Below are 27975 nucleotides of genomic sequence, written 5' to 3'. Positions count from 1 at the left end.
AATTTGTTTTTTTTTCTTTTTTTCAACAATTTTATATCAGTATAATAAAAACAATCAAATATGTTTGTAAAGTTTAAAAAATTGTTAATAAATATATTTACCAAACAAAAGGGGATAAATGGCTTCTTAAAAATTTTAATCATAGACAAAATAAATTATAAGTTTCACTTGTGCAACATAAATGCCCAGTATTAAAATCAAATTCAGTTTGATAATCTTGTGAAGTGCTTTGGATATTTTACTATATTAAATACATTATTCAAATTGCTACTGCAGTCATGATGCTATTAAAAATAGTTACAAGTTATTGTCTTTACAATGTAATTATTTTTATGAGGCCACTCTCAAATCAAACACTAAACATATTTCAGAGCACTTCCTTTTGCTACAAGAACTCAATTTGTTTGGAGAAGCCAGAGAAAGATTGAAATAATTTTAGACAATTCTATATAAATTCAACTTAATACATTTGTTACTCTTAGGATAGAATATGCATCCTGCAAATCCTTAAGATATCTAAAAATGCTTGAGTCAATGAATGACTTTAAAGTATTGCTGCTTTTTATTTATACACACCATCCTCCCCAAATAGCCATCTAATCTGAAAACAAAAAATGCTGAAAATCATGGCTCATCTAGACTCTAAACTCTCTCTCTCTCTATGGATGCTGCCTGATCTGCTGTAATTCCAACATCTGCAGTCATTTGCTCCAACCATCTAATCTGATTGTTGATTCTGTTTTAGGGAGGAAGATAAGTTAGGACAGTTTGGGAATCTCCTACATCTCATCCATTAGGCCCATGGGATCTTGAATAACCATTGAGTACTTTACTTTTGCCCATCAAGGCAGAATTGCAGAATCTGCATATTAAAATGCAAATGACGTGTTACAGATTTGCTCCTCTCAATCAAAATAATCTTCAATGTCAATATTTGGGTTGAGTAAGTCCTCTCCGTATGCAGAAAGATCCATCTGATTTAAAATGAGGTTTTCAAAGGTCTCTTCTAAGTCAGTTTCACCGATAAGCACAGCTCCCTTCATCCTTCCATTGTGCATCACTGTTTTCACATACTCCTGGCCACTGGTGCAACGCAGCAATAGCTCGTGATCAGGCCCCAGACCCTGACCATTGTACTTCCCGAGCAATACCACCTGCAAGGTAAGAAAAGCATTAACAATCTGAAAGCATTACTGTCAACTGACATCCTCTAGTAAAGCATTACATCAGCACAGTCATTTACTTTAAAAAAAAAAGCCAATTGTGTAGAAACTGGTAAACCTCTTTAGAAAGCAGCACGTGTGGAATATTGCCTTATCATTAGTACAACTGCATGGGTTTTAGACAAAAGAACTAGGTACAACTTCGATGAAATCCTACCCATTTTGTCACAACTAATTTCATGATTACCTTATAATTGAAGAATTTGGTGACGTGGGCAAATGATTCAAAGCAGAAATCCAATTCGATCGGTTCCCCTGACATTTCCGCTGCAATACACTTTGCTGCATAATATCCCATCTGTCTAGCCTGGGTCCACAGTCGCATCTGTTAGGTTGCGTAGATGAATTTTGAAAATCTGTAATTATTCATGCAAATTGCATTTTCTAAGGTGAATGAAAAATTCTCAGTGACAGATGGTGTGTGCCTCGTACCTGTTGCCAAAGTGGACGAGGCTCCCAAGATACAGTACAGACATCGCCTGCAGCAAAGATATCTGGGATTGAGGTATTCATCAGCTCATTTACTTTAAGACCCCCATCTTCTGCCACATCAAACTGTGAAAAAAAAATCATATCTGTTGATTATTTACTAGAACTTGTCAATAAATGATTGCTGATAATTGTTTTGAATGAAAAACTCAATTTAAGAATTTCCTCTTCAGCACCATAGCTGTTTACAAAACCAGTTAGCATTTGATCCTGTTGCACTCACTCCTTGTTAGAGAAATATTCAATTAACTCCACTTTCCTGCTCTCTCCCCACAACCCTATATTTGGAATTTTTCAAATATTTATTAGTTTGTCCATTAAAAAGTGCTACTAATTATATTTGTGTCGATTACAATCTAATTAAACGTTAATTCCTTAAATGGAGAACTTGCATTTGTATTAACACCTTGCACAATGTTATGATTTCCGAGATAGCACAGTGGAAATCTGCTATTCTCAGAGCTGTCACAAGTTAAAAAGATGTAATAAAAGTACACACAATTCTCCCAATATACCTGTCTTTTAGACCCAGGTTAACAAAGCACGGAATGGTTTCTGTACTTAAATATTATAAATAAATAAATAGTTACAAGTAAATGATTTAAAACCATTGACAAATGACTGACAATTACATCTCTAACCCTCTTGTGCAACCTTTTTTTACTTACACACACACACATACAGGCAGACAAAAAAAAAAAATGGTGTTATGGATTAAGGGAAGGACTGGGAAGATATTCAATCATCCCTGGCCACAAGATTCATGGAGATGACCTTCTTAACTTGTCATGACTTGTTGTTCTGCAATCTTCCTTCTTGCTTGCATGCAGGAGTTGCAGATTGATGCCCACATATAAAGTCTCTCACTTACTGGTTAAAACCCACAGCTTATAGCAACTGAGGAGGGGAAATAAACTGCTTTCATCAGACTTGAGGTATTTATTTACTGCAGAGAAATAGGACAACACTTTCCTTTCTGAAGGTCCATTAGCTTCTGACCAAATAATCATACAGTTGCCACACTACCAAAAGGACGTGGTTCATGAAGATACTGTCCGGGTATGGAGGGCACTAACTATGAAGAGAGGTTGAGTAGATTAGGATTAGCTTTATTAGAAAGAGGAAGGTTGAAGAGGCACCTGACTGAGGTCGACAAAATCATGAGGGGTATAGACAGGGTGGATAGCAAGAAACTCCCTCCCCCACCCTACTCTGAGTGGGGGACTCAATTACTAGGGGTCACGAGTTCAAGGTAAGAGGGGAAAAGTTTAAGGGAGATATGCGTGGAAAGTTCTTTACATAGAGGGTGGTGTGTGCCTGGAACACATTGCTAGTGGAGGTGGTAGAGGTGGACATGATAGCATCATTTAGTATATACCTAGACAGATACATGAATGGGCAGAGAGCAGAGGGATACAGATCCTTGGAAAATAGGTGATAGGTTTAGATAGAGGATCTGGATCAGCGCAGGGTTAGAAGGCCTAAAGGCCTGTGCTGTAATTTTCTTTGTTCATACCCATTAGCCACCTAACAGCCAAACACATAGCTGTTAATGGGCAGAAGGTCTTTGCAATCAATAACTTTTCACCATTCCACAGGACAATCAGCTACATTGCTGGCTGAAGTTTACTTTGAACACACCCTGCAGTCTGCAGTCCAATGCCCCACTGCTTGAACAGCAATATGAACAGCACCAATAATCAAGTTGCCACCAAGATGAATGGCTGCATTCCGTGCACAGCAATTTGCGTCAACATGCCTATCGTGGCATTGTAGTTCTGGAAGTCACCGCCATGCATGGGTCTCAGAGGGCCACATAGCCAGTAAGAAAATTAAAGGGAAAGCTGCTTACAATGAATGTCAGGTAACTTGGGTTCAAAAGGTGCGTCAAGCCCTTCAACAATCTTTGTTAAGAACAGCCCATTTCACTTTGCAGTCCAAACGTAACATCGCAGGATGTCTCAAAGCAGTTTATAGTAATGAAGCATGTTGCAGTGCAGTTACAGTTTTAATTTAGGGAAACGTAGCAACTAATTTGTGAAAGTCAAATCAACTCCCAAAAGTAATAATATAAAGATGAAAGTTTTATTCACCAAGAAATAAGTATTTCTGAGGTGACATCGATGGCAATGAAGTAATGTAACCTTCTTGTACTAACTTCCTAGTTTCCTACATTAATAACATACATTAAATCCAGTTTCTAGGGGAGATGTGCATCAGCAGACAATGAGTTTAAGGAAATACAATAAAAATAGAGTATGCAGATCTGAAATAAAAGCAGAAAATACTGCAAAAAAACTCTGGTTGGGCAACATCTGTGAAGAGAGAAACAGTTCACATTATAGCCTGATATGACTGCTGCTGAGTTTCTCCAGCACCTTCTGTTTTTATTTCAATGAGTTCTGGACCTGTCTCTGGCAGAGCATATAATGAAGGAAACTTTCGAAACCAACATGCCTGAACATTTCTCAGGGGGACAATAACATTTTCCTGCCAAAAGCATGTGGAATATTAGGATAGTGTAAGACAATCTGCCTGGCAGTTCTACTCTGAACATCCACAAGGTGGTGTGTAAGCGACACAATCTCAAATTTTTTCTCCACTGCAATGGACTGGACTGGGAATTTCTTCGACTACAAACAGAACCCACACTGAATCACTGCATAGTCCAAGTTGCTGAAATATTCGAGCAAATTCAAATTATTTATTAAGCTATTTATCAAAGGCATTTTATGAATCAAGGTAAAGCTAAAAGGAAAGTAGGTGTAAGTCAAGACGACTGAAGGAGGGCTCATGCCCGAAATGTCGATTCTCCTGCTCCTTAGATGCTGCGCTTTTCCAGCAACACATTTTCAGCTCTGATCTCCAGCATCTGCAGTCCTCACTTTCTCCTAGTAAGTCAAGAGGAGCACACTAAGTCTGACTTCCGACACCAAGCACTCATGTCTCAAGTCATATTGAACAATAAAAGTTGTTCAAGGGGACAGAGATAGATTCTAGCCTTTCCAATCTGGCCATTTAAAAAAAAAATCATTCATAGGATGAGGGCATCACTGACCAGGCCAGCATTTATGACTCATCTCTAATTGCCCAGAGAACAGTCAAGAGTCAACCACATTGCTGTGGGTCTGGAGTCACATGAAGGCCAGACTGGGTAAAGATGGCAGTTACCTTCTCTAAGAGACTTTAGGTGAATCAGATGGGTTTGTCCACCAATCAACAATGAATTCATGGCCATCATTGACTCTTAATATTTTTACTGAATTCAATTTTCAGTTGACACAAATTTTCAAAAATATTTGAATGCTTTGTTTTACGTGTGAACATTTGTTTTACATTTTTAAATGGCTGCCCATTTTGATTTGCTAATGTTTAAAGTTTAACGATTGGTGCCTTTCATTCCTAACAGTTATTTGATATGTTATGGTTTGATATCTAAATGAAGGTTTACCTACTGGAAAGATTGGAAAGTGTTTTAGTTTCAGGTTTAAACTGTAGATCAATCACTAGACTGAATTCCTCCAAATTGAGTGTAAGTAGACCTTGGAGCAATAACTCCTGATTGTGTTCGGAGTTTAATAAATGGAGCTTAGGGTACAGAACTAATATTATTATAAATTGGTCCAAGATAATGTTTAGGTTGTGGTTAGAAGAGTTTGCATGTTTAGGTGTCCTATTATAGAAGTTCATACCAAGGGTAGGGCCTTGTGCTACCTGCAGCCTCGGTGCTGGTGAGAGATACCATCTTGGAGGTGGCAAGTTCATCATAGTTTCTGAGAAGCCAAATGGAGTTTGGGCGTCATTTTCCAAACGGTGATAACAGTCTCAGGATGTTTGCTTAGGGTTGGCCATTTAGGACCGAGATGAAAAATTTCTTCAACATTATACTTTTGAATCTGGGATTCATGCGTTTGGAGGCTCTTGCTCCCTTGGGGCAGAGAGGGTGGGGTGATGAATGTGGGGGCTATAACTTGGAACTATTTTGCAGTTGTTTCATCGTCATGGATTAAAAATTCTGGAACTCCTTTGTTAATGAGACAGTGCTCCAACATCATATAAATTGCATCAGATACGGAAAGCAGTTCATTACCGTCTTTTAAACTACAATTAGGAATAGGCAATACATGCCAGCCCAGCCAGCAATGTACACATCTGGTGAAAGAATAAACAAAAACATTGATCAGATATCCCAAGTAGGACAAAGATTACTACACCTGTTCCAGCAATTGATTCATGGTTCTGACTCACTCCTTACAAACACAGCATTTCGCTGGAAAAGCACCTTCTACCCTTAGTCAAGGACTATCCTGATTTCAAGTGGAGGAGTCAACTGGCTGAAAATGATTACATACAATACTTACAGGATTGTCTGAGATGAATGGTTCAACATTTGGTATTACTCCAGTTGCACTCACAATTAAATCAGAACCATAGATCTTCCCATTTGTCAACTGTACATAAACAGGCCAAGATTCTGAAAAGAATGGAAAAGTAAATTCCAGTCAGACATGTTCATTGTTTCAGCAACGGAATACTCAGCAATAATTGCTCATAATTATGCATCTCTATGCAAGATTCTTTACACAGTTTTCTGTGCTAGTTTGAATAGAATGACTGGATTGTTTCCATTCAAACATATGTTGCACAAGACCATTATAAGCAGGAAACAAAAGGAACTTTGGCCGGTTTGGGCTGAATTCTAAATGTACATACTGGTAGAACAAGAAGATTGTACTAATGCACTATTGTTTGTAGCTCCATGAAGAAAGAATGGCCAATCTGTAGTATCCATTGTTACATTACACATTCACTTTGTTTCTTGGTTAGTACAGTGTAGTTAAAGTACTTGGATCCAGATGGAAGTTCTTCATTTAATTTTTGTGGCAATGGAATGCCTCAGGCACTATGAAATGAAGACCAAATACAGTTGCATACTCGGTCATACAGCATGGAAACAGACCCTTCGGTCCAACCAATTCATGCTGACCATTATCCCAAAATAAACTAGCCCCACCTGCTTGCGCTTGGCCCCCATACCCCTCCAAACATTTCTTATACATGTACTTATCGACAGGTCTTTTAAACATTGTAACTGTACCTGCATTCCACACATGAGCCACCGTGTAAAATAGTTGTCCCTCGTGTGTTTTTAAAATCTTTTTCCTCTCACCTTAAAAATATGTTCCCTAATCTTGAAATTCCCCCGGCCAGGGAAAAGACAAATGCTATTCACCATATCAATAGCCCTTGATTTTTTTAAACTTCTAAGGTCATCTCTCAATCTCCTACATTCTAGTGAAAAAAGTCCCAGCCTATCCAGCCCCTCATTATAACTCAAACCCTCCATTCTCAATAGCATCCTGGTAAATCTATTCTGAACACTCTTCAGCTTAACAATATCCTTCCTATAGCAGAGACCAGAATTAGACGAAGTATTGCAGAAAAGGTCTCACCAACACCCTGCATAACTTCGACATGACATCCCAATCCTATACTCAAACATCTGAGCAAAGAAGGGAAACATGCTAAACGCCTTCTTAACCACTGTGGTTAATGTGATGCAAACTTCAAAGAATTATCTACCTGAACCCCTTAGGTCTCTTTGTTCTACAACACTACCCAAGGCCCTACTTCTAATTACATATATGAGTCTTGCCTTTGTTTTACCAAAATGTAACACCTCACATTTATCCAAATTAAATTGCATCTGCCACTGTTCAGCCCATTGATCAAAGATCTGTTTGTAATCCGATATAATCATTTTCACTGTTCACTACCAATCTTAGTATCTTCCACAAACTTAATAACCATGCTTTCTATAATCTCATGTAAATCATTTATATAAAATGAAAAACAAAAGTGGACCCAGCACTGATCACTGTTGGTCACAGGCCTCCAGGCCAAAAATCAACCCTCCATCATCACTGTCACCTGCCAATAAACCAACTTTGTATCCGATTGGCAAGCTCATCCTGAATCTCGTGATCTAACTTTACTAATTAGTCTACCATGCGGAAACTTCTTAAAGGCTTTACTAAAGCCAGAGTAAACAGCGTCTACCGATCTGCCCTCTTCAATCGCTTTGGTTACTTCCTCAAAACACTAATTTATGAGACATGATTTCCCTCTCACAAAAATCATGCTGACTATCCCTAATCATTCCTTGCCTTTCCAAATGCATATAAATCCTAGCTTTCAGAATCACATTCCAACAATGCCAGACACTCAGGTCTACAGTTCCCAAGCTTCTCCTTTCATTCCTTCTTAAGCAAAGGCACAATAAGAGCCAGTCAGCACCTCACCCATATTTATAGATTATACAAATATCTCTACAATTTCCTCCCTAACCTCCCACAAAATCCTGGGATACACTAGATTAAGTCGCGGCGATTTATTAACTTAATATTTTTCAAGATCTCCACCACTTCCTCTTCTGTAACGCGAACTATTTTCAAAACATCAATATTTATTTGCCTGAGTTCTCTAGCTTCTATTTCTTTCTCCACATTAAAAATTGATGCGAAATATTCAATTAATAACTCATTTACTATTTTCACCACTTCAATATTTATAGCTGTATGTTAAACACTGAGGTGTTGGTTCATACTACTTTACCAAAAATACCAATCGATAATCAATATAAGGAATCTCGTTTGTCGCATTTTGCAGTCTGCTAGGGATTTATCATACTGGCTCCCAAGACAAGAATTGCAAATTTATCAGAATTTTGAACGGTGATTATTCTGCAAGACAGCATCATTAACTCTGAGCTATATTAAAATTCAAGTCTTTCCATAGATTACAGCAGCTGTCATTCATCACAGTAGCCCATGCTGTGGTTTTTATGTTGGAAATATCTTTACAATCACAGATTATAAAAAGCAGATAAATGTATACTTCAGTATTAACTGTATCTTCCTTTCTTTAACTAACGACTGGAAAATCAGAACAATGAACCTTGAATAAAACTACTAGACATTGTTCATCATACTTCATTCATTCATCCTGACTGCTCACAATGTAGGGGTCACATTTAACTGTGAGCAGAGACCAGCGCACAATCATATATCTGCTCAGTCACTAAGTTCATGTACTCCTCCCCCCCATAACATGAAATTTGTCTCCTACCTCAGTTCATCTATTGCTGAAATCCTCATCCCTTGTATCAACTCTAGACTTGACTATGTCGTAACAATCTTATGTTGCTTTTATTTATTTTAGTCTGCTACAAACTTCAGGTCATCCAACATTCTGTTGTCTGTGCCCTTACTTACATCAAGTCCTACTCACTCATGACCTCTATGCTCGCTGACTCCTGGTCAAGCAAAGTCTCAATTTTAAAATCCTTTCCCTCTCACCCTGCCCCATCTCAGTAATTTCCTCCAGGCCACAACCACCCTAGGAATCTGCATTCCTCTAATTCTGGACTCGCATATTTCGGATCTTACTCGCTTCACCACTGGCAAGCAGGACTTTAACTGCCTTGCCCTAACCTCTGGAATTCCCGCTCTCAACCTCTCTATATCACTTTGCTTGGTTTAAGATGCTCCTTGTAATCTTTTTGGCCAAGCTTGTGTTTCCTGTCACTATATCACCTTAAGTGGCTCAATGTCAACTTTTGTCTTATTATACATCTGTGGGGCACTGTGGAATCTTTTATTTCATAAACAGCATCATTACAGATAGAAGTTGTTGTTGCTGTAGCCAATGTTACTTTACAGCCAGATGGTGCAACAAAAGAAATCTTGGATTACAGCAAACCAAAGAAACCTTAGTTCCTAAATACCATCATCTGTTTTTCTTTTTCTTTCTTCTGATCCATTTTCAGAGAATGCCAATGATGTTTTCTGTGATGCTGTAAACTCATCATGCAGGTAAATCTTATCAACCTCACATTGGTATTCAACATGGATTCTGTGGGAAATCTGAAAGAAAGAAACAAATTAAAGTACAGCACGTTTCACAATTTTCAGACATCCCAAAAGGTTTTATATCCACTTAAGTGCCTTGACAGGGCGGCACTACACAGTTATAGTGTAGGAAGCACGCATCAATTTGATACAAACGTCCACAAATAGTGCTGTGATGAGGACCGTAAAATTCTTTTCAATGATATTGATTCAGGGATAAATACTGGCCAGGAGAATATCAAAAACAGCCCGTTTATTTTCAAAAGGCACCATGACGTGATCTAGTTTATCACTCGTCCAAAGATAATTAAACAATGCAGCACTTGCTCCGTACTATATGAAAGTTAGCTGAGACTTTACCGCAGATACTGTACGGGTTTTGAATAAAAAGTTGATGATACAAGAAAAATCAAAGCGCTACAATACACATGTGAACCAGTGTCAAAAAAGATTATTACTGGTTTTGTGCCTTTCAACTTCATGCCCTCATGCCAGTCTGGTCCCAATGCACTACCATGTGCTCCATCTTCAGAAAGAGCTTTTCTTTCCTGGTCCAAACCTGCATTCAAAACAATAAGATAAGCTGATATTCATCTAGACCATTTGCCACATTGGTTATATCAATTTTAATTTAATTCAAGAACTACTTTAGATATTCGCAGTTTCAGTGGTTCACTTTGGGAAGGAAAAACAGTCTCACCAAATGGTGATATTTGTCAAATTTTATGGGGTTACAAGAGATCCAACAGTTCCTGACATCATTTTTTTAAAAGTTCAGTTTCAAGAAACCTGGCTGTACTTAAAAAGATTTGAAACAATAGAGAAATATAATTCCAGTAAGGGAACACTCAAACTTGACATGATTGTCACCCATCAATGCCCTACGGTGCTGTAATTAATATAATAAAACATTGAAAATGATCATCTTAAACTGTAAGATGAAGTGAAATTTCAGTGTAGTTCAGGTCCACTTTATTGCATAAGATGTTAAGTGAAAGGCAAATATTCTAAAATTAGATATAAGTAATGATAATGCAGCTTTAACAATAATGGCACAATTGGCCTAAAGTTATCAGCACATCATTCACTATAAAATGGATTATAAAAGCTGCATCTCTGCAATTACCTTCTGTTGTGTATTTTGTCCTTTTACAAGGGAGAAGAGCCTCAGGCTTATCGGCTTTAAGCTGGGGAATCAAAAATTCAGCTGCTCCTGCATCAAAGAAAGTATTTCCAATAGCTTTATCTTTTATTGCCCAAATCACTTCACATCCTTCAACTTCATAGCTAGAAATACAAAGGCATGACAACTTTAGAATATTTCAGGCTCTCAGTGAAAATATTACTGTTACAAACTCAAGTCTAGCCTCTTAATAGGTGATTTGTTAAACATGGTGGGCACAACGTATTGCACACATGTAGTATTCACTGGCTAGCATTTAAGGTGCAGAGCAGATCCAACGACTGCTAAACAACTGGTAAGTACTGCCTGCATTTGCTTGAAATGGTCAGCTTCTTAATCAACTCTCATAATGGAAGTGAGATTGCAAGATTAAGGACCAACCCTGGCATCCAATTTTTAATATATTAATTCCTAGGTTTTAGCAACTCTCCTATACTATCCAGAAGTTTATTTTATTTGTTGGCCACATATTTGCATTAAATTGAATTTTTCATCATTTTGCCTATTTAACGCAACTAACTTCGTTCAGTTTTTGAATGTCTCTTCTGATCCAATTTCCCTTCATCAGCATCCACAAGGTGTAGATTTGTGATGTGACAAGTTGCCATTGTACTTCTCAGTCCAATATGCTGCTGTAAATTAAAGAGTAGGAGGGTCAACTTCATATAGCACTTATTCCTCCTTCCATGATACCTTTGCCAAATAAATAACATCTCTTTCCTGCAGCTTCTTAAAATAATGAGTAACGCTGCAACATTGGCAATTATGAAAGAACACCTAGACACATTTTGGATCATGACATTTGTTGAGAGTCTGAATGGGACTTGGAAGGCAATTGGTAAAGTTGAGGGTACCTATTCAGCTGTTTCATTAATAAATGACAAATATGACCTTAACCCCAAATTTTACCTGTTGCTAATTTAGGAAACAATTACCATCTCCTAATTGATGCCACTGGAATATCATTTAGACTCCAACACTTTTGTTAATGAAACAACTGAACAAGAGAATCACATCCCAATTTATAACAAAATATAGTATCTTAATCAAGGCATTTAAAAAAAATTCCGAAGGGTTTCAGAAAAATACAATGTTTCCCATTGAGGTTCCTTCAGGTTAATATCAAATGCTCTCAGAACACGTGCAACATGGCAAAGATCGCCTTAATCTACACAAACAACAGGCCTCAGACCAAACCTAACAAAAACCCCCTTATTGAAATATTGTGGCCTATCTTCAATTCCCACATTAGCTGTACTGTGGACTACACACACGAGATTGCCAATTATGGCTGACTACCTGAAGCCCACTCGTAATAGGCCAAACTCATTTCGCGTAAGGTAATTACCAACCAGACTCAGCAACCTTTTTACGTTGGGTTTGAGGTGAAGAGACTTTTATGTAACCACCATATCGTCAGCCCTGAGATTATGTTTTCCAATGCCAATATTCTAACACTTAAATCTGATAAGCCAAATGTGAGTATTTTATCAAACACTTCACTAAAAGGCATACTTACACCAATTCAAGTGCTATACCGCCATTCCCTATAACAGTAATTCTTTTAGCTTTAGCCAAACGATTTTGAAATTCCTGAAAAGACAAAAAAAAACTGCAAGTAATATGAAGCATTGCCATACTCAGCGCTCTGTGTCCTTATCTATTTTCCTCTTTAGGTTTTACGATTTGCTAAACAACTAATAGTCATCATTCTCCATTCCATTGTCTGAATCCAATTAATAAATTACAACATTAGTGCTTCATCTAAAAGCAGGGCCTTCAATAGGTTTTAGACTCTGGCCCTATTTTATCTTGTATCGTGTGCTGACAATGTGAATCCTTGGCTCGCCTCAAGTACTGTTTCCCACTATTAGAAAATCATCCCCCTTTTCAAAAAAAAGTCTTTATAATCTGTTGTATTATTTCCAAAGTCTTTAGATTTGTTGCAATCTTTAAATCCAATCCTGTTTCTCCCCCCCTCCCCAGTAACTCCTGCGTGAAGCTCTCAAATTGGATTTCTAGTCGTCACAACATGAATATAGTCCTTCCCAAAATCACAAATGACATCTTCTGTGACTATGACCATATAGTGCATTCTCTCCTCATCTTCTCTACATTTGACCACAAACTTCCTCCAATGCCTCTCTCCCTCAAACAGACTTTTCCTTGTGCTTTGCTTTTAACAATTCAAACACTGTCAGAACATCACCATCACGTTTCTCTCTCTGTATGTTACCTGCAATATCCTCAAAACCTGTAAATAATTCTTCCTATTTAAGGACTTCTTTTCTATGGAAATCACGAGATAAAAAGGAAGTTGTTGTTGCAACTGTAAAATGCACAGATGTATTGGATTTGGTTGGGGAACTGTAAAAGAAAGTATAACATTGACTCACCGAATTGATAAGACTAAGCAATTTGAGAGCAGCACGGAGCACATTGAACCCACGATGGGGTTAACAGCCTCCTTATGTAGAATATTTGGTACTCAATTTTATCTGATGAGATTTTGTATAAACACACCTTGGCAATGATGAGTACAAATTATGACGAAATTTTTTTGTAGGGCTAACAATTATATAAATTGAACTTCTGTTTAAATACATATTTACCATTATTCTCAATTACATGGTTTCACACGCTGAGTAAAGACGTCTCTCCAAATTCTTCATCGGATTCAATAAACACTTCACACTTACGACCCTAATTGTGGACCTACCCCGTAACTGGAAACACCTCTTCTCTATACCTAGTTTACTAACCCCTTTCAGAATCCTAAAACGCCTCGTCAGATTTCCTCTCAGCTTTACCTTTCTAGACTAGAAAGTCCAATTTTGTTCAATACTTGAGGCTTCTAACCTGTCTGCCCTGGTACTTGATATCATCCTTACCATCACTTTGCACCTTCAGTGTTTCTATACTTTCTAAATTTACCTGGACTCCCTCATAGACTCCTAAAATTGGCCTGTTCACGTATAATAAAGTGTCTCCCTTCACTGATGCCTAAGCAAACTTCCTTTGGATCACTTTTCAAAGAAGAGATTACATACTTGTGAAAATAGCTTGTGCTATTGCAAGCAGCAGTTCGAGTCCTTTACTGTCAACTGCATGTGTCTTATAAAACTGTACAAAATATTGTAACAGATTTTTCTTTAATTTTCAAGGTATTTGTAAAAAAAATTATGATGTTTATTAATTACTATTCTTTAGATGGCTGAGGAATTCTTCGCTTGAACTAGAGTCCACCATCTTTAAGCCTCTCAACAGCTCTGGTTAGTAGCAAAGAACCTGAAGCCTCTTCTCCTGCTGACCATATCAACTGCTGCTCTTTCCTCTTTGTTGTGCCTCAAAAAACTTAGTGCCAATGACTTTATTCACGGTTAACACAGATGCCTTTGCCTTTTGTTCTTGCTTGCCAGTGGGCGGCACGGTGGCACAGTGGTTAGCACTGCTGCCTCACAGTGCCAGAGACCCGGGTTCAATTCCCGCCTCAGGCGACTCTCTGTGTGGAGTTTGCACATTCTCCCCGTGTCTGCGTGGGTTTCCTCCGGGTGCTCCGGTTTCCTCCCACAGTCCAAAGATGTGCAGGTTAGGTGAATTGGCCATGCTAAATTGCCCGTAATGTTAGGTAAGGGGTAGATATAGGGGTATGGGTGGGTTGCGCTTCGGCGGGGCGGTGTGGACTTGTTGGGCTGAAGGGCCTGTTTCCACACTGTAAGTAATCTAATCTAATCTAATCTAAAACTTTACTCCTTTGACTAAACCGAGCTTGCCGGACAGAATTCAGAACTGTCGTTCCATTTAAACTATGTCGTTCCAAAACATTTTCATATAAACCCCATCATTGTAACAAAATAAATTCATCAATCTCATACTACTGCTATTAATTCATTAGATACCAAGAATATTCAGGCTCAGACTAGGATCAGTTTATTTTAAAAGTGTTGATATGAACCTGCAATTAAGGAAAGGAATAATCACACCAAGCTGGAATAGCAAGCAAGAAAAGGAACTGGTGACACCATCTGATAATTGCACTAAGAGAACCTACATTATACCGATTTGTCTTATGTTTGCTGGACTGCTCATGGAAAGAATGCAGGCTTGGACAACAGCTCAGGGCTCTTCCATTGACCTAGACACCATATTCTTTGCATGCTCAGAAGGCTAGATCTACCTCCTTCCTTGTGAATATAAGGCATTTTATAGTATACAGGGAACTAACAATAGCTCCCAGTAGAATTGCCTGGGAGTCTTATGCAGTCCAATTTCCAGCGATTTAAATTCAATATTCCATTCCAGCTGCTCCTCTTCCAACCCCATGACCCTGCAATGGCTTCCTGGCAAAGTTGGAGCTCAGTATTTAGACTTAGAAATTTAAATGCCAACAACAGCTTCAGCTTTACTTAAGAGACATAGCAGCTCAAACCAAGTACACAAAGTTAGAAAAAGGCTGCTCTAACTTTCCATAAAATGAATGTTTCTGCTGCTGAACTCACATCACATTATCCAAATCAGATAATTGAATTATAGCACTACCTACTATCCACCGCAGCCCCTTCAGATGATTATACCCCAAGCTCTGGAATTCCTTCCCTGAATCTTTTTGCTTCTCTACCTTGTCCTCTTCTTTTGACATAGCTGGAACAGAACTGATCAAACGTTTGGTCACCCGTCCCAATGTTATTTTCTTTGCTTTGGTGTCAATTATTCAGTTACAATCTTCTGCAGTGCCATGGAATGCTTTGCAACATTGAAAAGCGTTATACAAATTACAGTTATTGTGTCTGTGGTGGACACTGTCGAAAGCAATAGCTAGAAAATGCAATAACATAATGACTACAAACTCACAAGTAAATTATCACATCTTACAGCGTACGTCAGAGACAGAATTCATTTCAGATTTCAGATCACAGTGAAAAAGCAGCTCAAGATATCCAAACTCAAAGCTTCACTCACACAAGTTTGAATACAGTACTGGCTTCATTCAAAATTGGTTATTACCTTTGCACTGTCTGTATCCCGAATTCCTAATACAAATGGATTGTGCTGGACTATCAGTTTCGGCCTTGCTCCAGCACATATACAGAGCTTCTCATAAATGTACTCAGTGCCTTCTTCTGTGTGCAGTTTCTGAGTGTAAGTTAACAAAATGTCAAACAAAGTAGTGGCAATCATAAAATCTTACAGACCTAAATAGGAAACCATTCAGTTGGTCATCTGTGATAGTTCATTAAACAGCTGTCCAATTTAGACCCACTCCCAACTTCATCTTATAAACACATAATTCTCTTCAATCACACTTCCTTCAGGAAGTTCTGAAGGAATTTAACTCCGCCATTCTTTTAGGGTAGTACATCAGAGATCTTAACTCTGAATAAAATTCAGAATTTACCTCCAGCACTGCTGCCAATCATTTAAAATTTATGACTCCTCATTGCCAGGGCAAACAATATTTCTGTACTTGACTGATCAAACTCCCTCAAATTTGATTAGCTGTATTAAATCTCCCAACTTTCTCTGCGAGAAGCAAAATAGTCAGTTTCTCAATCACTCCACATAACCAAAGTCACTCATTCTAGCTATTATTCTGGTAGTCCTTGCCTATATCCTCTTCAGGATCTTGATTTCATTTCAACAACAAACATTTTATTAACTGGTACCATGGGACCAGGAGTGTGCCAACTGATCAAATATTCCAGATAATCAATGTAAAAATACACACACCAACAGAAATATAATGCAGCGATACACACTTCACTGTTATATTTTATTTACAGCATAAGTCATAAATAATAATGCAACTTTGCCTTAAATAAAACTAACTAGTAGACAGCCTTCTCACTCGCACCCTCAACAGACTACGTGGATATTGCGATATTTGAGGGGAAAGCGATTTGACATTGAATCAACTGTTGTTATTTCATGCGGCCACTAAGTTGAACAAATATATTTATACTCAGGTAAATAAATTTTAAAAACTATAATTTTGCTGGTTTATTGCGTATACCAGTTTATAAAGTGCCAGTTAAAACGAAGTTTGCTGTACAGTATTCAAAATTCTGAGCAATGTTAGAGGCTTTTGAGGGTTTAACTATATAATGAGAACAGTAGATGCAGTACTCTTGAATTCCCAAAGGCATTAGGACTGGAAGTCACCAGTATTAAAAATAAGGGGCCACCCACTTATAACAGAGATAAAGAGAATTTTTTTTCCCTCAGCGGTTAAGTTTTTGGAATTATCTTCCTCAAAAGGTGATGAAAGCAGAATCGGTGAATATTTAAGACGGAGATGGATATATTCTTGATAACTAAGGGTGAAATGTATCAGGGATAAGTGGGAATGCAGAGTAAACAGATAACCACAATCTTAATGAATAGTGGAGCAGACTCGAGAGCCAAATGGTGTATACCTGCTCTGAACTGGTTTACTCATGTGTAGGCAATTTTGGTGCATTTTGCTGGCAACACAGAAATAGATTTGAACAAACAGACAATCTGTCGATAAAATAACATGGTGAAAAATAAAAGGAAAGTTGTGATCTATGAAATGAAGAAAATGTTAAAACTTATGAACAAAATTTTCCAAAATATATTTGATGATATTTTAGAATAATTCACATGGATCCAACTGCTCAATAAGCATGAACTATCTTTAAAGAAATACTTTCTTACATGATTTGCTGCATCCAGTCTTCGAACTGCAGACTGTATCACTTTAACATTGGGATAGTGCTCTTCCAGTATATGAGAAGGTTTTTCTTCAACTTCAAATTCTTCTAATGTCTTGGAAACCTTCAGAAAAAATATGCCAAATTTGTAATCCACATTGTTAGTGAATGGATAAAGAAACAAAGGCAAAAATGGCTCAGTGCTAATATTCTCGGTGACTAAACTATGCACACCTGTTTGAAGTTCATCACTGCCTTTATTAGAGGGGACGCTGTAATTAGAAGGATGTCATCTTCTGGAAATTGGCCAGCAAGCTACCAAAATAAAATGAAAATATCTATTGAGAACTGTTAAAAACTATCCAGAAATGTGCAGCTTTACTCCAATAAACATAAATGCTATCTACATATTAACATTACAAATAGATAATTAAAACATAACCTGTCGGCATCAACACTCCAAATTGGATCCCTTGAAGGTGTTGAGATTCCCAATCAGAATTTTCTTTATATTTGTTTAAAGGTGAGATTGTTGACATTAACACAATGTCCCAGGCAGGCATAGATAAAGGAGACTTGTCGATGGGGCTCTCCATGCTGGTGTACAGGATTCTGGGTGTTGTGTCTGGTTCTTGTTCAGAACTTAGAACCCTGCCTTGCTGGTAGCTTGACCATTCTTCCATCCTCTACACACACTCACTCACAACCACTTGCCTGGCTCACTCTCTCTCTCTCTCCACTCATTGCCTTTACCTGCTCAGCTGACTCCACGAATGCTGCGTCCCACTCATCTGTCTCAGCCTGATTCACACGCCTGCCTCATCTGTATCCTGCCACCTCACCTACCCTCCTGTTACAGTAATTGCTTCCTCTGGCTGTGCCATACCTATTTCGGCCCCCACCCACCTGCCTTCCTGCGACCTGTCTCCTGACACCCTGGTTTGAGTGTCTCTCTTCTGCTCAACCAGTACCGCTTTTCCCCACTTGGCACTCATCTCCCCAGTCCTATGCCACTGGCTAACCGGCAAGTGGCCACTTCCGACCAGTTTTTATCCCTCTCTCCCCCTTCGCCCACTACCACTAAACCAACATCCGTGACACAATGCTCGTTGCCACATCCAGACCTCCCACACACCTGCTTCTTGTTTCCTCACCCACTCCCATCTCCCTCCCTCCTCTCAGACCTACACCTGAGCACCTTGCACCCCCAACTTACCCCACATGCCTCACTCCCAGCACACCTGCCGGTCCCTGCGCCTCCCCGTCCTCCTCCCCCCCCCACCGCCACATCTCGCCTCCCCCGTCCTCTCCCCCCCGCCACATCTCACCTGCCTGTCCTCCCTCACCCCCCCACCCAACAACTCACCTATCTTCCCTCCACCCTCACACCCCAGTCCTCCATACTCACCCACCTTGCACCCTCATTGTGTCCCTGTGTCTGATAGTATGGAATGACACGATAAAAATAGATCCTTCAGTCCAACCAGTCCTCGCTGAACACGTTCCCAAACTAAACTAGTCCCACCTTCCTGCGCTTGGCCCATACCCCTCCAAACCTTTCCTATTCATGAATTTATAATATTTAAGAGGCATTTGAATAACTGTACCTGCATCCACCACTTCCTCTGGCAATTCACTGCACACACAAACCACTCAGTACAACAAAGTTGCCCCTCATGTTCTTTTTAAATCTTTCTCCTCTCACCTTAAAAATAAGTCCCCTAGTTTTGAACTCCCCAAAGACCCCTGCTATTCACCTTAACTATGCCGCTCACAATTTTATAAACCTCTGTAATGTCAACCCTCAAATTCCTACACTCCAGTGAAAAAGTCCCATCCTTAAGTCTACTTTTATATCTCAAAACCCTCCATTCTCAGCACCATCCTGGTAAATTGTAACTGTACCCTCTCCAGTTTAATAATATCTTTCCAATAACAGGGCAATTAGAACTGCACGCAGTACTCCAGAAGAGGTCTCACCAATATCCCATACACAACGGTCTGCGCAATTAAGGCAAACGTGCTAAATGTCTTTTTAACCACCCTGTCTACCTGTGATGCAAATTTCAAACAATTACGTACCTGAACCCCTTGGTCTCTCTTCTTCAACACTACCCAGGGCCCTATCATTAATTGTCCAAGTGCTGCCCCGTTTGGTTTACCAAAATGCAATACCTCACATTTATCCAAATTAAACTCCATCTGCATCTCCTCAGCCCATTGACCCAAATGACCAAGATCTGTCGTCTTAGATAACCTTCACTATCTGCCATACCACCAATTTTGATGTCATCCACAAACTTACTAATCATGCTTCCTATATTCTCATCCAAATCATTTATATAAATAACAAAAATGGACCCAGTCCCAAACACCACTGGCCTCCAGTCTGAAAAACAACCCTCCAACTCTTTTATCCAAAAAGGTCCCCCTTCCCCGACATCACCCCACCAGACTTTCTTGGGATGAGGACAGCACTGGTTTAAACCTGGGGCAAAGCTCACTCTCCCTTTTAAAAACAGAGAAGTAAAAGTTTTGACTTTTGAACCAAATTGAAACGCCATAGACGTTGGGAAAAGCAGAACAAAAAAAAAGGCTTTTCTCTGCCCCCACCAACCACACTCTGGGTCAAAATATGGAATAAATATTTCTTGATAAAATAACAACCCCATGGCTTTTCCAGGGGGTCAAAAATTGAAACCAAGGGAAAATAAGACAGCCCTCTTCCTGGGGTAACAACCCAAAAACAAACAATCCAAAAAACAAAGTGGAAGACGATCAGAGGATTAGAAAGGGTAGACAGTGGAAGTCTTTTTCCGAGGATGACGTCGTCAGCTTGTGGCATGGCTACAAATTCAGGTGTGATAGATTTAAGACAGATGTCAGAGGCAGGTTTTTTACTCAGTATGGTAAGGGCATGGAATGCCCTGCCATCCAATGTAGTTAAGTCAGCCACATTAGGGAGATTTAAATAATCCTTGTATAAGCACATGAATGACGACGGGATGGGCTTAGATTAGTTCACAGGTCAGCGCGACATCGAGGACCGAATGGCCTGTTCTGCGCTGTATTGTTCTGTGAAACTTATACTACTGAAACAGAAAGATTTACTAAATCAAAGTGTTATTGTTCAGGTTTATGATGCCTTCCAGTCCCCGAGGCATACATTGGTGACAAAAGGCCTCGGCCAGCCTGATGCCTGGACCTGTTAATGGCCGTTTTGGCAAAACAATCCTCTGCTCCCCTAAACGCAAAGGGTAAACAGAAAATACACGCAAAAGCCACACCAACACTGACCCCATCTGACACTTCCAGGACGGGACAACACAGAGCAAAGCACACTCTGCTCTTAGGAAACAGAAAATAGAGCTGCTTTGACTTTGTTTAACAAAAGTGAAGACCATATTACGGAAAAGCAAAAAATGGATAAACAAGCAAAAAATGGCTCTACCATGACTCTGTTCCCATCAACCTCTTTTGGGCAGGGACCACACAGAGACAAAATAAAAATAAGAAGCAAAATAAAAAAAAAACAAATAATGAAACAAACAAATAAATGAATAAATCTCCTCAGCTCCATCCACACTGAACACTCCTGGGATAGGGACAACAAATGGTTTAAAATCCAGAGGAAATTCCCCTGTTCATTTCAACTAAAGATAAAATTCTCCTCACACCAATCCCCATCAAGCACACCTGAGACAGGGACAGTACAGGGCTAAAATAGAAGCTTCCCTGGCTCTTCCAACTGGGCCAAAATCAGAACAAAGGGAAAAATAAGACAGGCCTCTTCCCGGGACACCAAATAAAAGCAAAATGGAAACTTATACTACAAAGACAATTAACTAAATCAAAATATCATTTTCCAGGTAAATAATGCACTCTAGCTTCAACAGCACCCAGCGATCTTGAAAATTCTCAACCGCGCCCGTGAGCACTGCCTGCTCCCTCTCCAGGGACACCCTAGTGTGGACATAATAGTGAAAGAAGGGCAGAGAGTCAGGAATGAGCCCCCCTTCGACCCACTGCCTGGACCGGTCGATGGTCATCCAGGCAAAGCCCAGGAGCAAAGCCATGAGAACGCTCGGACACTTGTCTGCCAATTGCCACATGAGGTGATCATACATCAGGAGGATGGGACTGATGTGCAACCAAAATTTGAACAGCTGCCCCTTCAAAAAAACTAAGAATGGGCTGCAGATGAACGTATTCGACAGACAAGCGGAAGACATTCTCCCCGTGTCTGCATGGGTTTCCTCTAGGTGCTCCAGTTTCCTCCCACAGTCACAAAGATGTGCAGGTCAGGTGAATTGGCCAAGCTAAATTGTCCATAGTATTAGGTGCATTAGTCAGAGGAAAATGAGTCTGGGTAGGTTACTCTTCAGAGGGTCGGTGTGGATGGTTGGGCCGAAGGGCCTGTTTCCACACTGTAGGGAATCTAATCTGAATCTAAAAAACCATCTCCTCCAGATCAAAGAACGTGCACATGGTCTGGCACCTAGTAAACTTGCTCAGGAGCTGGTTGCACAGGACTGCTGCATACAGCACCCTCCACCCCAGAACCCCGGTATAAGGGAGGACTCCTTCGCTAAGGGGAAGGAGTCTACTGGGGATCTTTGCTGACGGAGGGCAAAATATTACACCAAAGCATATCCGGGCAGCTGGTGAAGGCACAGCAGTAGAGAGCGTGCAGCATCAAGACATTCGAAACAGCACTGCGAGACACAATCCTCCATCACCACCCTCTGCCTCCTATCATTCAAGCCAATTTTGTATCCAACTGGCAAGCTCACCCATAATCTCACGTGCTCTAATGAGTCCACCATGTACAGAGGAACCCCAATTATTCGGCATTCAATTATCTGAATTTCTGATTATCCGGCAAGATCGCCAGGTCCCGATGCTTGGTTAAACTACGTTATCTGGAATTCAGTTAATCAAACAAAATACTCCCCGCTCATGTCCTTTGGATAATTGAGGTTCCTCTGTAGAACCTTGTGAAAAGCGTTACTAAAGTCCGTGGAAACAATGTCTACCATTCTGTCCTCAATCGTTTTGGTTACTTCCTCAAAAAAAACTCAATCAAGTCTGAGTAATGTGATTTCCCTTGCATGAAACCACATTAGCTCTCCCTAATCATTCCTTGCCTCTCCAAATGTGTGCAAATTCTACCTTTCAGAATAATTTTCAACAACTTACTCACCACCAATGTCAAGACTCTCGGGTCTCTAATTTCCAGGCTTCTCCTTACAGCTTTCTTAAACAATGGCAAACATTAGCCACCCTCTCAACAAATGAAATAACCATGGCTGTCAGGTAACCTTTCTGCTCTCCCCTTCCCTCTGACTCCATCCCTTCTCCCAGCCCCACCTCCTGTCAGATATTCACCATCCCTCTTAACCTTCTGCTCTCAGTAGAGGTTTTAGCCTTATCCCTCTGTTTCTCCACCTTAATGAATTTTGAGCATGACATGACATCAAACACTTCTTCCGTCATCTTCACCTCCGTGATCATTTATTTGGACAAGAGTCCTCTCCCCATCCCACAGACCCATGCGCCCAGCTCCAACATTCTCCCTCCACCTAGACCCCTCCCTATGGCCTTTTATCTGTACTCACTCAATCTGTACATTGAGAACTGTTGACAAGACACTGATTGCTTCAATTGCTCTGTCCCTCTCACCCGGTCCAACCTATTTCCCTCTAAACTGATTGCATTCTTTGTGCTTAGATCCAACCCTGCCTTTTGTTATTAAGGCGCTGATAAGGGTGGTGCTGTTGTAGATTAGTGTACTGACCTCTACATTGAAGTGACTGAATGCCAACTCTCAGATAACCTCCCTATTTTCCACTGAACCATGACCCCACCATGGCACTTCAGGCCAGTGTATAAACTACAGTTACTAACCTCATATCACCTGGTGATCTTCCCCTCCACTGCCTCCAAGCTGATAGTCCCTCAGTCCCAGACAGTTTGCTTCTACCTTCTTCTGAAAATTCACAAACAGGACTGCCCAGACAGACCTGTTGTTTCAATCTACTCCTGCCTCACATAACTTATCTCTTCCTACCTTAACTCTGTCTTTTGCCCCTGGTCCAGTCTCTGCCCACTTATATTTGTGATAGCTTTGACACTTTACACTGGTTTCGGAATTTCCACTTTGCAAGGGTCCAGCCAACCAGGACGGTCTCAAGGCTCTCCGCTTCTTCCTGGAGCAAAGGTCTGAACCATCCCCATCCACCCTCCTCGGCTCGGCCAAGCTCACCCTCATCCTGAGCAACTTCTCTCATTTTCTTCAGGTCAGGTGGTGCCCATGGGAATCCACACAGGCCCTTTGTGGGATATGTGGAACATTCCTTGTTCCATTCTTATTCTTGCCCCCACTCAACTCTTTTTCCAATATAATGAGATATCATCGGTGCTGTTTCCCGCTCATCTGGAATTGGAAAAATTCATCAATTTCGCTTCCAATTTCCACCTCACCCTCACTTCCACCTTCGGACTCTTCCCTTCTTTTCCTTCCTCGACATTTGATTCCATTTCTGGGGATAGACTGGCTGTTAATATCTCATAAATATACCAGCACCACATCTATCTGCACTCTATATCCTCGCACCCCACTTCCTGTAAGGACTCTATTCCATTCTCCCAGTTCCTCATTCTCCGTTGCATATGTTCCAACAAGGCCAACTTCGACAAGGGAGCTTCCGAAATATCTACCTTCTTCATCAACACCATTTCTCAGCAGTTGTTGACAGGGCCCTCAACCAGATCCAACTCATCTTCTGCACTTCTAGCCTCACCCCTTCTTTTCCCTCCCGCAACAGTGATAGGGTTCCCTTAGTCCTTATCTACCATCCCACCAGTATCTACATCCAGAAGATCATCAGCCGCCATTTCTGCCACCTCCAGCAAGATGCGACCACCAGACACTCCTCCATCGTCTGCTTTCCGCAGGGACTGTTCTCTCCAGGACATCCTGGTCCACTCTTCCTTCACTCCCAACACTGTGCTCCCCCACAGCCCTAGACCATTCTCTCCTACAACCGCCAATGGTGTAACACTTGCCCATTTAGCTCCTCCTTCCTCAGCATCCAAGGGCCCAAACATACCTTTCAGATTAAGCAGCACTTTACTTGCGCTTCACACAATCTACTGCATTCGCCGCTCACACTGTGGTCTCCTCTATATTGGTGACTGCTTCATAGAACATCTACGTTCTGCCTGCAAAATATATCCTCAGCTTCCAGTTACCTGCCACTTTGACACACCACCCTGGCCAATATCTGTCTCAGGCTTGCTGCAGTGCTCCAGCGAAGCTTAGTGCAAGCTGAAAGAACAGCACCTCATTTTCTGCTTGGGAACCCTGCAGCCTTCCAGACTCAATACAATTCAATAATTTTAGGGCCTGAACTCTACCATGCCCCAGCCCCACACACCAGGCCTTGTTATCACATTGTTTGCCATTACACACTACCTCCTGTTAGCTGCTAACAGTCTCCATTAACAGCTATTCACATTCTAGCCAGACTCCTTTGTCTCTATAATTTACTCCATATCTCCTCCCCTACCCTATTTTCTATATACAGTATTGTAAAAGCTGATATTTTCCTAGCTACCATCGGTTCGGAGGAAATGTCACCGGACATGAAACTTTAACTCTGATTTCTTTTCACGGATGCTGAGCTTTTCCTGTAATTTCTGTTTTTGTTTTTAATTACTGCATCCACAGTGCTTTTTTTAAAAAAAAAATCAGCCACTGTCCAGTCCTTACCAAGTTTGTGGATGTACAAATATTGCTTATAAAGTGCCCCGCAATTTCCTCTCAACTTCCTGGGATATACTTGATCAGGTTCTGAGATTTATCCGCCTTCATGTTTTCTAAGACCCCCTGCACTTCCTCTTCTATGTGAACTGCTTTCAAAACATCAATATTTACTTCTGAGTTTCTAGCCTCCATTCCATTCCTTCCTCAAATGGTAAAAACCGATGCAAATTATTGATTTAATATCTCTCCCATCTGAGATTCAACTCAAAAGACAACATTGTTCATCTTTAAAGGGACTTATTCTCTCTGTAGTGGCTCTCTTGTTCTTAAAGTATTTGCAGAATCTCTTTGGATTATCTTTAACTTTATCTGCCAAGGATATTGCATACCCCCTCTTTACCTTCCTGATTTCCTTAAAATTCAGTTAATCTCAACTGTCTATATCAATGATTCTTTTTTATTCTTGAGTAGAACTTCAATATCTTTATACATCTATTGCTCCCTAATCTTGATTTGGAGATGCTGGTGTTGGACTGGGGTGGATAGGAACTCCCCAGCAACCCATCCTCCCCTCCTGGCACCTTCCCCTGACACCACAAGAATTACAAAACCTGCGGCCACACCTCCCCCCTCAACTCCATCCAAGGCCCCAAAGGAGCCTTCCACAGTCAGTCAGAGATTTAAATCCACTTCCACACACGTGAATTACTTATCCATTGCTCCTGATGCGGTCTCCTCTACATTGGAGAGACAGGACATCTACTAGCGGAACGCTTCAGGGAACATCTCCAGGACACACGCACGAAGCAACCCCACCACCCCATGGCCAAACACTAACTCCCCATCCCACAAGCACACGCAGGTCCTGGGTCATCTCCATCGCCAAACACTTACCACCTGCCACCTGGAGGAAGAACGCCTCATCTTCTGCCTTGGCACCCATTAGCCATATTGGATTAATGTGGATTTCACCAGTTCCCTCATTTCCCCTCTCTCCACCTTATCCCTGGTCCACCCTTCCAACTCGGTACCACCCTCTTGACAATTCCTACCTGTCAATCTTCCTTCCCACCTATCTGCTCCACCCTCCTCTCTGACTTATCACCTTCATCTACCTAATCGCACTCTCCGCTACCTTACCTCCAGCCCCACCCCTCTCTAGTTTATCTCTCAGCACTCTTGGCCCACAAGCCTCAATCCCGATGAAGGTCTCAAGCCCAAAACATCGATTCTCCTGACCGGCCGTGCTTTTCCATCACCCCACACAATTCTGATCTCCAGCATCGCAGTCCTCACTATCTCAAAGTTAAAAATCTCACAACACCAGGTTAAAGTCCAACAGGTTTATTTGGAAGTACTAGCTTTTGAACCACTGCTTCTTCTTCAGGTGCTTGTGGAGCAGGATCGTGTGGAGCAGATTCTGTTCCTCAACCACCTGATGAAGAAGCAGCGTTTCAAAAGATAGTGCTTCCAAATAAACCTGTTGGACTATTCCTCATTCCTGATGAAGGGCTTTTGCCCAAAACATCGATTTTCCTGCTCCTCGTAAGATACCTGACCTGCTGTACTTTCCCAGCACCACATGTGACTCTCCAGCAATACCTGATTCTGCAGTTCTGCCTGATTTTTTAACTCTGTCCTCCCTAATCTTACCAGCCTTACCTTTCACTCTAACAGGAATGTAATGTCTCTGAACTCTTGTTATCACACGTTTGATGGCCGCCCATGTCATTCATCCCTTTACATGCAAACAGTCTACTCCAATCAACTTTTGAAAGTTCTTGTTTCATATCCTTAAAGTTTACCTTAGTCCAATTGAGAATTTTAACCTTTCCATAACTACTTTAAAAGTAATAGCATCATGATTGCTGGTCCCAAAGTGTCACTCAAAGTGTACCCTCACCCCACCTCAAACCCCTCCACCCACCCGTACCCCCACGCCACCTCAAACCACCCCACCCCCACCCATACCCCCACCCCACCCCACCTCAAGCCCCCCCACCCCTCCACCCACCCATACCCTCACCCCACCTCAAACCCCTCCACCCCCACCCCACCTCAAGCCCCCCCACCCCTCCACCCACCCATACCCTCACCCCTCCACCCACCCATACCCTCACCCCACCTCAAACCCCTCCACCCCCACCCCACCCCACCTCAAGCCCCCCCCCCGCCCACCTATTCCCCCACCTCCCCCGACCCCCGTCCACTGCTCCCGTCCACTTCCACACTTACGTGTTCAGTGCAGGTGACCCCCGCCACCCCTCCCCCCACTATGATAAACCGAGCTCGAACAGGTTCAGGCACCGTCGCCATGGCAGCGCAGCGACCCACTCTCCGACCGAAACCCGGAAATAACGTCAGGGGAGAAGCAGCCGCCCCGCGCATGCGCTACCTGCCAGCCCTCGGTCCACGTGGTTCGAGGTCCCCAGGAGCCGTGAGAGCTCCACATGCGGCCACTAGGTGTAACTTCACCATTAATTCATTCATTGAGTGTTCATTCATTGCAGTGGGACATCTTATACCGAGTTCTGATGATGCAGTACCTGGGTGCTCCTTAATTGTCCTACAACTTTCATCTTCGAATTACCTAAAAACAAGCTTTGAGATGAACTTATTACAATTGGCTTTAAGAAACCTGTCCCTAAAAGCAAATACGTTGTCAGATCATTGGAGTTTTGCTGACAGTGAGGTACTTTTTCATTGGGGCTGTTACAAAAGTGATAGGACA

At 41.1% G+C, this 27975-nt stretch overlaps 1 protein-coding gene across 3 annotated transcripts; it reads right to left on the bottom strand.

The window, feature by feature from the left end:
- Nucleotides 1–115: 115 nt before the first annotated feature.
- On the bottom strand, nt 116–27598 carry pyroxd1 (pyridine nucleotide-disulphide oxidoreductase domain 1). Of its 3 annotated transcripts, none has more exons than XM_072562241.1 (12): nt 27480–27598; nt 17711–17791; nt 17481–17600; nt 15810–15938; nt 12325–12398; nt 10749–10909; nt 10081–10181; nt 9499–9637; nt 6074–6186; nt 1656–1778; nt 1411–1548; nt 116–1154 (listed from the first exon to the last, which is right to left on the bottom strand). In XM_072562241.1, exons 1-12 carry the CDS (start codon nt 27558–27560, stop codon nt 906–908), a joined length of 1509 nt encoding a protein of 502 aa, XP_072418342.1. In that variant the 5' UTR covers nt 27561–27598; the 3' UTR covers nt 116–905. The 3 variants fall into 3 exon arrangements, with proteins under 3 accessions (XP_072418342.1, XP_072418343.1, XP_072418344.1); XM_072562242.1 differs by lacking the exon at nt 27480–27598 and adding an exon at nt 26139–26183; XM_072562243.1 differs by lacking the exons at nt 12325–12398; nt 15810–15938; nt 17481–17600; nt 17711–17791; nt 27480–27598 and adding an exon at nt 11326–12290 and having other exon boundaries at nt 10749–10835.
- Nucleotides 27599–27975: the final 377 nt, after the last annotated feature.

Source organism: Chiloscyllium punctatum, chromosome 44 (genome assembly GCF_047496795.1).
Source record: "Chiloscyllium punctatum isolate Juve2018m chromosome 44, sChiPun1.3, whole genome shotgun sequence".
Taxonomy (NCBI): Eukaryota; Metazoa; Chordata; class Chondrichthyes; order Orectolobiformes; family Hemiscylliidae; genus Chiloscyllium; species Chiloscyllium punctatum.
Note: the sequence above shows the minus strand (reverse complement) of the source record. Positions and strands in the feature narration are given on the sequence as shown.

What these genes read in the sequence shown, in the direction of transcription:
- pyroxd1 (XM_072562241.1), bottom strand. Translation starts at nt 27,560, where the DNA reads ATGGCGACGGTGCCTGAACCTGTTCGAGCTCGGTTTATCATAGTGGGG. An exon ending in GGGTCACCTGCACTGAACAC is followed by an intron (nt 17,792 to 27,479) that starts GTAAGTGTGGAA and finishes TTATTTTGGTAG; the next exon opens with CTTGCTGGCCAATTTCCAGA. An exon ending in CCAAATTCTTCAATTATAAG is followed by an intron (nt 1,155 to 1,410) that starts GTAATCATGAAA and finishes CTTACCTTGCAG; the next exon opens with GTGGTATTGCTCGGGAAGTA.